Source organism: Manihot esculenta, chromosome 15 (assembly GCF_001659605.2).
Source record: "Manihot esculenta cultivar AM560-2 chromosome 15, M.esculenta_v8, whole genome shotgun sequence".
Classification (NCBI taxonomy): Eukaryota; Viridiplantae; Streptophyta; class Magnoliopsida; order Malpighiales; family Euphorbiaceae; genus Manihot; species Manihot esculenta.
The window spans coordinates 6572073-6585258 of NC_035175.2; the positions used below are offsets into that span (position 1 = coordinate 6572073).

At 27.7% G+C, this 13186-nt stretch overlaps 1 protein-coding gene across 1 annotated transcript; it reads right to left on the minus strand.

Annotated features, from left to right (window-relative positions):
- Nucleotides 1-243: 243 nt before the first annotated feature.
- LOC110602747 (stem-specific protein TSJT1) lies at nt 244-1562 on the minus strand. The gene is made up of 4 exons (XM_021740343.2): nt 1298-1562; nt 961-1201; nt 748-868; nt 244-641 (listed from the first exon to the last, which is right to left on the minus strand). Exons 1-4 carry the CDS (start codon nt 1507-1509, stop codon nt 448-450), a joined length of 768 nt encoding a protein of 255 aa, XP_021596035.1. The 5' UTR covers nt 1510-1562; the 3' UTR covers nt 244-447.
- Nucleotides 1563-13186: the final 11624 nt, after the last annotated feature.

Sequence of the window (13186 nt, forward strand, 5' to 3'; positions counted from 1 at the left end):
GAAAATGAATTTAGCTTCGATTTCCAACTATTTTGAGTTGCATTAATGGATATTCCTTGCCTCCTATCAGCTGTATATCCCTAAGGAATTTCATTATAAATTTCATATAAAAATATAAATCCATTATAAAACATAATTTAAACATTTTTAATTAAATAAATATAGTTAATACTACATAAGAATTTGTCAAAAAAACGTGTTTGAAATAACTCCCTCAGTCTCATTCCAAGATTAATCCAACAGTACTAAAATAAGCAGATATATTTTCTTCATGATGTGGCTGCAGACCGTAAGCAAGTACACATGGAAAGCTTTTCTTTCTTTTCAAGTAAAATATTAGCATTAATCGAAAGACGACAACATAGGAAAGAAAACAGAGGAAAAATACACGGGAATTATAAAACATTACATGGCAGCTTAATATTAAGGGAACAAATAGAAATATTTTCAGTTGTGGGAGTCCCATTGGGTCCAATTAGCTTCACTTCCTCTGCGTGGTATGCTGTTGATCCTTGTGTATACATCTACCTTGAAGTTTGCACCGCACAGCGCTCCTTCGCTATCAACCCTTGGCATTGCTCTTACCTTGTTCATTGGATGCTCAAAGCTCATCAATCCTCCTTCACTGTGGAACATAAATCCTGCACACCCATAATCCGCCAATTTAACATAACCCTAGCTTTTTCCATAACAGTAAAAAAAATAACAAATTAAGTGGGAAATTAAGAAGTAAATTTCATCGAGTACCTGCTGGGAAGGGAGCAAATGATTTGGCACAGCCTGCTTTTATGATTTCTATGTCATCAGATATTACTACAGAACCATCAGCTGCGATACCCCAGTACATCTTCACCCCACCATCAGAGCCCTGCAATCATTTTACCAGTAAGAAAGAAAGAAAGAGAGAAAGAGAAAAACACAAATTGATGATCCATAGACAGATTGGTTTACGAGCCACACCAGCGCAACAAAGACGGTACCAGCTTTGCTATCATAGATAACAAAAGCAAAGCTTCCATCAAGATCCTTGACAACTTGATCAGCAGGGTATGGACCCCGATCACGAAGAGTCCGATAAGCTTCGATAACAAACATGGCCTCGTTAGTCCCCTTTGTCAAACCATATTGCCTATTCAGTACACACAAGTTGTTCAAGCTCCCCAAGAACAGGCAGTATATCTCCTCAAACCCACAAAACAACCTGAAATTATGAGCATCGCCCACAAAATCAATATTATTGGCAAGGCAGCCTGCAGAAAATTACAGGTTTTAGCTGGTAATTTTATTACGTACTTACCTTTGATGCTGTGAGAAAGAGTTGTCAGGGCGAACATAGGCAAGGACGGCAGCTTCACCAAAGCTCATGGAGAAAGTGTTGTCTGGATAATGAGAGAGGAACTCTCTCAGAGTCTCTTCTGGAAGCTTGGGCTTCTTATTACCATTTCGAGATGCAGGACTGTTGAGCTCATCTGGTGGATTAGCAAAAGCTTTGTGGAATATGGCCAACATTTTTTCTTTTCTTTTTCGCTATTCGAATGTGAACGGTATTAGGAGAGCTTGCTGAGGGGGTATTTTCTTGTATTTATATGATCACCTAAACGGGCATTTGAGATTTTTTTAAAATTTTTTAAAATTTGGGTAATCCATTGTGACATAATCAGGACGTGGACGTTAGTGTCATGGGATAAGGATTCTCGTTGTTCAAGGTAGTCTTATCCTTCGATGGTTTTCTTTTAATGTATAAAATTCAGAATTACAGTCGTGCCTCACATGGAATTTTCAATAAAGATATTAGCCGAATGGAAACCAATTAATAATGGGAAAGGGAAAAAAAAACATAAAGAAGGAGTTTTTTGAATAACAGTATTTTTATTTGTATTTTTATTTTTATTTTTATTAGATTAATCTTAACATTTAAACCAAAACTTAGAACAGAGTATGCTTGTGAGAACCAAGAATCTCACAAATGAAAATGGAGCATGAGTTCATCTTGTGTTAACTGCTCAATTCAATTGTGTCATTTTGTGCGTGTGCCGAAACTGAATCATTTTATTTATATATACCAAAACTAACCCTTAATTAGAAAGATTTAAATTTAACTTAAAAATAAATTTCATATTTAACAATTAAGACACTAAACATTAAAAATTATTTAAACATATGATATTTATTAACGAAATTCATCATAAATACCATGATTTTACAGTGGTTGGAGCCAAATATTTTACTATTTTAATATTTATTTATAGATTAAGATGCATGGTTTATTAATTTTAATTTAATTTGAATATATATGATTGCGTATCCAACCAAAAAACATAATAACTGACCATTGATTTGTTGTATTTATATAAAATTTAGTCCAGGGGTGTGTTATAATCCAAAGCTTGGTAATTTTGAAAAAATGGGCTTATCCAAAAAGCAGAAAATAGGGCAGGGACGGATAAGGGCAGCAGCCACAGCCAAAAGCCAGACCACTGCATTTTCAGTATAATCTGTGGGCGGATGCCAAAACAAAATCCTCTCTTTCTCTTGGGGATTTTCGCAAATTCTGCCAAACTTAGCTATCTCAGTTTCCTTTTCTTTTTTCTTTTTCTTTTTCATTAATTTTTGTGGGTGCCACGTAATGATGCTACTCCCTAGCCTCCTTTTTTTTTTTTAACAATTCCTATTTTATAAAATTTCATATTTTTTTATAATTATAAGTATTTTATTATTTAAATCGAATTAAAAAAATAAATTTTCTATTTTATAATTTTTATTATTTTATTCTCTTATATATATTTAAAAAATATTTTTTATTAATTATTCAATTATATCCATATTAAATTTTATTAAATATTAAAAAATACTTTAAGAAATTTATTAGAAATAAAATAAAATTAAAATAATCAATTTATATATCATTATAATATAAGAGAAAAAATGAATAATAGTTTTAAAATAATTAAAAAATAAATAAAAATTATAAAATAAGAAAAAAAATATTTTTAATAAATATTTATTTCAATAGCAAGAATTAAACATTCAACTTCATCTAAAAAATATCAAATCACTTCACTCAAGGCTCATTAATTAAAATTTACAATATAATGACTATTGAATGAGTTTTTTATTTATTAAATTATTATATAATTAAAAAAAATAAAAACTCTATTTGTCAGTATTAACTGTTAAATAATACTTAATTCAATGTTATAATAAATTATTTTTTATAATTAATTTATTTAACCACTAAATATTAATAATTTGACTAACTACTCTTTAAAATTGTTGAGGAATAGAATCAAAGTATATTAAATTATGTAATTAAATAGGAAGACCTGATTAATATTTTTGAGCGTAGGGCCAACAGATTGGTGCAGTTTTAGAAGGCCTTGAATTTGAAACGTCAACAACCCAGTCCAAATGCCTTACATTCAGTGAGCTGCTCAATTTTGTCCCAATCTTTCTTTCTTTTTTAATTACTTTTAAATTTGTTGTTTAGGGATTGGAGTGTTTAGGATAATGAAAAGGACAGCGGCACAGAGGATAAAAGATGAAGATATAATCCATTAAAGAAATATAGATATTTATTTTATTAAAGAAATAACTAAAAATTTTAAATAATGTAAAAATAAAGCAACTATAGTAATATTAAAGAAATATAGATATTTATTTTATTAAAGAAATAACTAAAAATTTTAAATAATATAAAAATAAAGCCACTATAGTAATATTTATATGTTCACTAATATATATATATATATATATTTTATTTAATGACTTGAGACTCCAGTCCCAGTTTAATAATTTAATAAAACAATTTTCTATATATATATTAATGCTTAAATTATGTTTTTTAAGTGGAAAGAAGCTAACACAATTCGCTTTCATGCATAAGAGGTTTCCATGAAAACGACAACGGATTACAACCACAGACTTCTCCTATTCACATTTGTGGCAGAAGCGTAGAGCATTCCTCCACTATGATTGCTACCTTTTCTAATTAAACCTATCAACCGAGTTGGGCTCCACTAGCTTTTTTTTTATATTTAATTTCGACTAATAAAATTTAAAGTTGATGCGAATATTATTAAAAAGGAGGAATTGATTTTCAATGACAACAAATCGGCTTCTTTCGGCAATTGCAGCTCTGCAAAAATAAATTCATACTTGGGCGATTAGTAATGTGGGCCGAATCCTGAAGACAAGTGTCTAAAAACAGAGAAAAGGAAATAGGCCCAAACAGAACCGGCTCAATTGCATTGCGATTCGATTATCAGCCTATAGCAAACCAATGAGTGATTGGTTTGATAAAATAGATAAATAAATATATTTTGAGAGACTCTCAACTATATTTTCTAAAACTAATAGAACCAAAAAATAAGTTTTGTTAAAATAGATAAATAAATAAATAAATAATACTGAAATTTTTTGAAGCCATGTCTAAGTATATGAGTGATTATTATAAGTCCAATTTACAGTGGAGTGTCACGAATGGGCCTCCTGACTTACATCCTTCGGGCCATCGTCCATTATAGAGTGGCGCGGATTTCTTTTTCAGATTCCAACCATCCAACGGTTGTCGTTTTTTATTATTATTATTTGTTAACGCGTTTTAAGATCTTACATTTGTTTTTACAAGAGCAATGTGAGTGGGACCCAAGCAGTGTCAGATTAGAGTACTTATCTGTAACACGTGAAAAGTACGGACATCTACAGCTCATCTGTAACTACCGTAGGATATTGCCATGTGCTTTCTCTGTCTGCTTTTGATTTTTTCAAACATTATTTGTTCTATTGATAGCTACACGTAGCCACCGCCATTTTCTCCCCGCTCTTAATTAATTTTTGTGTTATTTTTTTACTTTTTGCAACATAATACAAGATTCCAAATTGATGTTCTTTTGGTTTATCATATTAAAATTTATACATCTATTAGTTAAGAAAAATAATTTCTTTTAAATTTTTATTATTACATTTTATTTTATTTTTTAAATAATTTTGTATTATTTCACATTTTAATTATATAATTTATTTAATTATAAATCAATCATTATCAGAAAAAGCCATTGTTATTTTATATTATTTATTTAATCGTTACTTATAAATGGGTTGGTGATAGGGAAAGTGGGCATTTATATTTGTTTATATAGCCATCAACAAACTTCTTAATTTGTGCATCTTAAAAAGGCACCTTGCCTTATCAACCACCCTAAAAAGGTTAAACAAACATAATTAATATCTCTTGCAAGAAACCTTCAAATCCAATTGAGAATTATTAATTATTAGATATGTATTTTGAAATATGAATTAATGAATTTTTTTTGAAAAAAAATAATTATTTGATGTGTATATATGCATGATCTATTAGCTTATAGGCGCCTAGAAAAGCTATATTTTTGGCCAAGGAACAAAAGAGAAAGATTCTTCCTTCAATTTTGTTTTGTTTTATTTTAACATCAATGCGGACAAAGGGATAACAAAAAGTTTCTGCAACAGTGGTGAAGAAAAGCAACTGGGAATATTATAAACATAAGCAAGATGCATGCATTATTTTTAATAAGGTAAAATGAAGCCAGATATCAATAATTTATTTTATTAGTTTATTAAATATTATATTTTTTAATATCTTCTAAGTTTTTTTAATTATAATGTATCGTAAAATTTTCTCTATTTATTGTGTTATAAAATTTTAATACATTAAAGTTTTTTTTTGTTGACACATCATTAAATTTGTTATAATGAAAAATATATTTGAAATTTTTTATTATAAAATATTTTTAATTAAATCAATTATAATTGTTAAAATCTATTTAATAGTGTACTAATTAAATCCTAGATTGATATTGGTTAAATTTGGATATTTTTTAAACATCTAATTATTGAGTTATTGTTTGATACTCTAAAAATTAATGAAAACAAAAATCTAGTTGGTGAAGTTGACGTGAGATGCTTATATGTTCATTTAATTTAATTTTCTATCGTTTAGATACCTTATCAAGCAACCTTCCAAGCTGCGAGAGGTCAAAGAAGACGAGAGAGGTTATTTCAAAACTCTCACTCAGCGGAATCAAAATATTACTTTTTTTTAATATCTTCTGTAAAAAAAAATTACTGTTTATATATTTATATCATTTACTCTGTAAAAAAAATAATTTATATTTATTTATAGACTTAACCTATATGCACAGTATAGACTAGAAAAATTCAGAAAGAAAAAATTTTTAAAAAAATTTAAATTAAATTAAACTATAATTTTTACAAGAATAATATATGTGTAAAATAATATGGTGTGGATTGCCACACCTGTTATCAGGTTATATACCGTTCACAAAATGATTTGATCATTTTATTATTATTTCAATCATTTATTTATCGGGTCGTTCTATTTGACCATTTGCTTGTTAGATCGCTTTATTGATTGTTTGGTGTTGGTTCGATTATTTGCTTATTAGGTCATTCTATCGATTATTTATTTATCAAATTCTTTCACCGACTTCATTTGCTTATCAAGTTATTTCTATTGTCTAATCGTCTAACTCTCATGATTAGGTTGATCAGGTGATTATCTTACTAAATAAATATTCGACCTTACTTAAAATGGTTGTCTTGTTGAACAAATGATCGACTCCGCAGTCAACCAAATAATTGTATCTTTCTACACTCTCCATTTGGAGCGGTGTTCTTACTAAATAAATACTTGGCCTTATTTCAGATGATTGTCTTGTCGAACAAATGGTTGACTACCGTTGTATCCTTCTGCACCCTCCATTTAGAATAATTCAACTCCATTAATTTTTTTTATATAAAATTTTTATTTAGAATAAAAAATTTAAAATTTTTTTATTATATATGAATATAAAATTATAAATAATATTTTAATAATTTATTTAAATTTTTTTTAGAAAATTATTTATACCAAATAAAGAGATAATGTTCAATTCGGCATCAATAAATAAATAAAAACAAATTGATACAAATTAATGCTTCAAGGGAATAGTGGTTAAAACTACACACATTGTTGAAAAAGAAAAAGAAATCAACTTATTACTTAACTTTTTCTTTTTTGTCACTTTCCCTAACAATGTTAATTTTATCGTATTTGTTTCTTTAATTTTAAATTATAAAATAACTTAATGACAACAAATAATTAATATCACGTAATAATAAAAAAAATTAAGTTATTCTATAATTAAAATTTAAAAAGAAATTATATACATTGTGAAAATTAAATTATTTATAATTTAAAAATAAGAAAATAAATAAGACAAAAATAAAATTGATAAGTTAAATTAATTTTTTTATATAAAAAAAATACGCGAACAAATTATATATTTAGTTAAAAAAAAAAACTGCATAGAAATAACAAAATTTGCATATAAGAGTCGAGAGCCTTAAAAGAGAAAGCCGACAACCGTAGAATAAGAAGATGATGGATTTTATGGGCAATGAATAAAAGCTGGATTTGGATGTGGCTTTGGCTGCATATGCCGACCAGCCAGCTCTTTTTCTTTTTTTGTATTATACCACTTTTATTTAAAAACTAATAATTCATGCTTAATTGAGATGAACTAGTAAAATTATTTACTAGTGGAACTTAGTTAAGAAACCAGTCCGCCCTTTTTCTCTCCCTTTCTCCTGTTATCTTAAATTAAATTTAGAATTATAATTACTGCAATAAGTTGTGAAATTTTGAAGGAAACGTAGCTACTACAGAGAAAAGCAGTTGAAGTTTCGCCATCATTGTTTGTCTTCACGTCCGGAAAGAAAGATTTTAGCCTTTGAGAGATGAACAAGTCAAATTGAGGAGAAAGAGCCTTTTAAGATTTCCTCGTTTTGACAAAAACGACACCATAGACTTCAAGCATAAACCGCGACTAACAAAGGTAGCCCGAAGCATAGCTTGAATAGCATATTGGTTTAATATATGAATTCATCTCAATAAACTGCTACTATTTCAGAAGCATATAACAATTTCACTATTTTTAACATTGATATCATTGCTTTGGGGGAAAAGATATATACCAGAACAACTGGTGAGTCTGTATGGAAACCCCCACATGGTAGACCCCAACGTACATGTCCGGTTTCAGATTTGTGAAAATCAAGGGTGTTGTACTATGATCCTAGAACGCGTGTGTTATGTTCTGTTCTGCTTCTTTTTCCGTTTTATAAGAACCAACTTTGTTTCATGCAAAAGTACCACTTACCTTACCAAAGGCGTCCTGAATTCAGTGCCTCCTTCCTTCTTCTTTGTAGGAACTCTTCAATCTTCTGCGAATGTTGTTAGAGGTTCAATTCTTTCTCCCAATTGATTGCTTCGATACTTAGGTCTTTTCATTTGACAGGGTATTCTTTATAAGGAGAACGCTTGGTAATCTTCACAACTCGTTCTGTTAAGATTTCTTCAACGTCTTGATGCACTGGTGCTACTCGTGAAATGGCTAGTCTTGAGGCTTTGTTTCTACTGTTGTCTATCTCATCTGCATAGTATGGCTTGAGTCTGCTCACATAAAGTACTGAGTGAATCTTCATCCAATGTGGTGGTTCCATTTTATATGCTGTAGGCCCAACTCTAGCAATGATTGGAATTGGTCTTTCGTATTTACGCACCAACCTTAGATCTCGATTGTGAAGGAATCACAGTTGTTCTGGTAGTAGTTTGATCATCACTAAGTCTCCTACTGCAAACTCTTGAGGCCTTCGATATTCATCAGCCATCTTTTTCATGTGTTTGGATACCTTCTCTAATTGAGCTCGTGCAATATCCGCATGCCGCTTCCACTCCTTCGCGAATTGGTATGCTTTAAGGTTTTTTCCTGTGTATGGCACAACGAATGTATGTGGTGCTAGTGGCTGTTGACCTGTTATAATCTCAAAAGAGTTTTTGTTAGTAACAGAGCTCTTTAAGGAATTAAAACGAAATTGTGTAACATCAAGCAGTGAGGCCCAGTTCTTTTGGCTCGTATTGACAACGTGTCGCAAGGACTCCTCTAACAATCCATTGAATCTCTCTGTCTGTACGTCAGTTTGAGAAAGAAAGCTTATTGACACATTTAGTTTTGTACCTAAGATATTAAACAACTCAGACCAGAACATCTCTATGAACCGCCCATCTCTATCACTGGCAATGCTTTTAAAAACACCCAAATACTTCACAACATTCTTAAAGAAAGCTTTGGTTGTTTATTTAGCTGAATAAAATCCCAACATTGATATGAATGTTGTATACTTTGAAAACCGATCTATAACCACTAAGATATGATCATATTCCCCCACTTTTGGCAAGCCAGCGATGAAATCCAAAGAAACACTCTCCCAAGGCCTGCTTGGAATTGGTAAAGGTTGCAGAAGACCCGCCGATTTCTTTCTATCTACTTTGTCCTGTTGACACACCAAGCAAGTCTTTGTGTACTCTTTCACATCATCTTCCATGCGAGACCAATAATAGTCATGTTTTAGCAAACCTAGCGTGTGTCGCTAACTCGGATGTCCAACCCATAGCGTATCATGACACTCCTTTAACAACAATCTTCTGATGTTTCCTACCTTTGGCACGTATACTTGGCTTTCCTTCATCAAAATTAGATAATTATCTATCTAAAATTGACGAATTTTCCTTTCTTGTGCTAAACTCCACAAGGCCATTATTTGGGGATCTTTCTTCAAATTCTCTCGAATCTGATTGCCCCGCTGAGTTCTTCACTTGGCTTCGAGACAGATGAGCTATTCGATTAAGTGTGAACACTTCTGAATTTCTACTCAATGCATCTGCGACTCTATTGAAACTCTCATGTTTGTATTTGAATTGGAAGTCGAATTCAGCTAAGCATTCCTGCCACCTAACTTGTTTCAGTAATAAGTTTGGTTGTAAAAAAAAATAGCTTGAGAGATGATTAATTAAAGAAATCTTCTCCTCTCTTTTATTATCATCTGAATCTCAATGTTCATCATTTTTTTCAAGTGTTGCATATGTGTTTCTATAGTTAGTTTAATCTTGGATGTTGCTGAAAAGTAGGTAGCTTTTATTTTTGCCCTGACTTTGAGAGATTTCCTTATATATTTGTGTATGGCCTTAGACTATTCTCGTTGATGCCTTCTTTATACTTGCCATGGACAATGCTACTGGAGCTATAGCGAGAAGGCAACGCTTATGACTTATTGCTATCCAGTTACGGTCATGAATCAAGTTAAATTTTCTAATCTTAAAATTTTAATGTTTATTGGGTTTTTATAGTTTTGGACTTTAAAACCCTGCTATTTTTTGTCGTATTATGCTCAAGCCTTGAGCATGATGTACCTCTCGACCTTAATGTCTTTTCTAGTAATATCATTAAGAAAAGAAAATCATCCTATTAAGTTATTATTCCGTGGCTATTTTACACATAATAAACACAAATAAATAAAAGTAATTTGTGGACCCTTATGTCCATTCTCATGTATGGCAGTGGGGATGGAGTAGTCATTTTCAAGTTTGCTTTCATTTGTCCTGTAAGACTTTACCTTGTAAATTTAGCATCAAAATGTCTGTAAGACAGCAAAATTAAAGAAAGATAAAATTGAAAGGCAAAAGTCCATTCTCGCCGTTAACTATTAGCAAATAATTAATTAAGCTTTTAATTTTTTTTTTCCAATCAAGTCTTTTAATTTTTAATTTTAATCTAATTAATTCTATATATTATAATTTTAAATCAATTAAATTAAAATCAATAACGTCAAAGATAATTCTGTTAAACTTTCAACTTTTAAAATAGGCCAATTGATAAAAAAAATTCACCTTTGCCTGTATTAGTATTTTTAATATTTTTAATTTTAATTTAATTAGCACAACTTTTCACGTTATGGTGTGATTTTAATTAATTTATAATTTTGAAAATTTAATAATTTATATAATAATTTAATAATTTAGATAATATGACACGTGTATTATTATTATTATTATTATTATTACTTTTTAGTGGAAAAAATTTCAAGTTATATTATTTATATTTTAATTTAAATATTTAAATTTTAAATAAATTTATTTAATATTTATTTAAATATAATTTTAATTAAATTTTAAAATCAAAATTAAAGATAAACCATCTAATTATTAAATATGTAATTCACATAATAAATTTTATTTTACGGTAATAATTATGAATATTTTAAAGTAGATATGTTATTTAATAAAAAATAAACAGTATATAAAATAATTAAAAATAATATATTTATTATAAAATTTTTATAATTATTAATATAAAATAAAATATTGAAATTTTTAATTATATATTTAACGGTTAAATTACTATTTTCTTTAGAGTTAAATATATTATTTTAGATAATAAAATATTATATTTAATATTCTCTCTTAACTCTTACATTTTAACTTTTAAAAATGAACTAAAATTACACATAAATACAAATATTTAATCAATTCATTTAAAATTTAAAAATTTAAATTAGAACACAAAATAATATAAATATTAAGTATTTTTCAAACATTTAATTATTTATTTATATAAAATAATAATAATAATAATAATAATACACGTGACATATGATCTTCACTATTAAATTGTCACATATATTATTAATTTAAAAATTTTTAAATATTAATATGTAAAAATAAAATTAATTAAACTAAAATTAAAAAGATTATATTAAAATATAAATATACGTAAACATTTGACTTTTGGATCAATCAGCCTTTAAAATATTTTTTAAAATTTTAAAATTAAAAAATAACAAATAATGTTTTTTTCCCCTCTTCATTCTTTTCTTGCTTTTCTCGCATTCTAAATCTAAATCCACACAAGTTTTAGTACCACATTGAAATATTTATTTTAATGATGCTATTTTTCTTTCACACGATTTTATTTTTTTTATTAAAATTTTTTAAAGAAGAAGTTGAAGTCATATATGACGTCACTCATTTAAATTTACATAATTATAATATGCTGTCTAATATTAAAAATGAAATACTCACTAAACACTTATGAATATTCAATACAAGATTTTTAAGTTGGACAGCTCATCGATCGTCATGCATTTCTAAATTCAGCAACATGTTTTTTTATACAATGTAATTGCTAATCAAATTCATCGCCTATTCTTTCTTTTTCTTTTTTAATTTCATTAATTTTAATTTTCTTAATTTTATTTTCAATATTTCTTCTAAAAATATATTATATATTTGTTTAGTAGAAATATATTATGATTATAAGGTAGAAGCTTAAAATTTAAATATTATAAAATTTATATTTAAAGAATTAAAATTTATTATAAAATGAATGGCCAGAAAAGACCTTCGTTTTTAACACATCAAAATGAGAAAATCCAGTCTTTAAGTAAATATATATAGCGTTGTCACAAATTAATTATTAGAAGTTTATGTAAAGTTAAGAAATTAATTATTGATATTACATTTGTTTTCGGGAAATCTCAAATTTAAAAGTTATTAAAATTAGTAATTAAAGAATTATAATATAATTATTAAAATTTAATAAAATTTATAATTTAATCTTTATTTTTTTAATAATAAGTAATTTGATATATAAATTTATATTTTATTTTATTAAAAGACTATTTTTTTATTAAATTTATCTTTAATCAACTGTAATTAATAGAATTAATTTAAATTACATAGATTAAATTATTTTAAATAATAAAGGACTAATTAAATTTCGTCAAACGTTTTCGTCAATATGGTTAGATGATATAAAAAAAATGATAGACTAAAAATTTAAAAAAATTTATTGAAATTCTTAAAAATTAAAAAGTGAGTTTTAAATAATTAAAGAAAGATTATTTATAATAAAAAATCTTAATATATAAAATTATAAAAATATTTAAAAAATAATTAAAATCTAAAAATCACCCTTAAATAGTGAAATTTTCATTTCAAACTTTGTGATTAGGTCTATTGCTCTTGTCACACTTTTGAAAGTCACCTATCTTGAAATTTTTTTTCTGAAAAACTATCGTGGGTCTGCATCGGACGTCGGCAACAAAAATTAGATCTAATTTAAATCTATCGTAAAATTTAAAATTAATTGCTCCATGATTAATAAATATTAAAATTATTATAAATAATTGAAACTGATGATAACCGGACCTTAAACACCTGACTTTGGCTGACTTCGTATTGGAAAGGTCATACTTTAATTTTATTAAGATCCAATACATAAGCCTATTTCATATATAAGTTCAGAATTTGCTT

What these genes read in the sequence shown, in the direction of transcription:
- LOC110602747 (XM_021740343.2), bottom strand. Translation starts at nt 1,509, where the DNA reads ATGTTGGCCATATTCCACAAAGCTTTTGCTAATCCACCAGATGAGCTC. An exon ending in GTACCGTCTTTGTTGCGCTG is followed by an intron (nt 869 to 960) that starts GTGTGGCTCGTA and finishes AAATGATTGCAG; the next exon opens with GGCTCTGATGGTGGGGTGAA. An exon ending in ATTTGCTCCCTTCCCAGCAG is followed by an intron (nt 642 to 747) that starts GTACTCGATGAA and finishes ATGGGTGTGCAG; the next exon opens with GATTTATGTTCCACAGTGAA.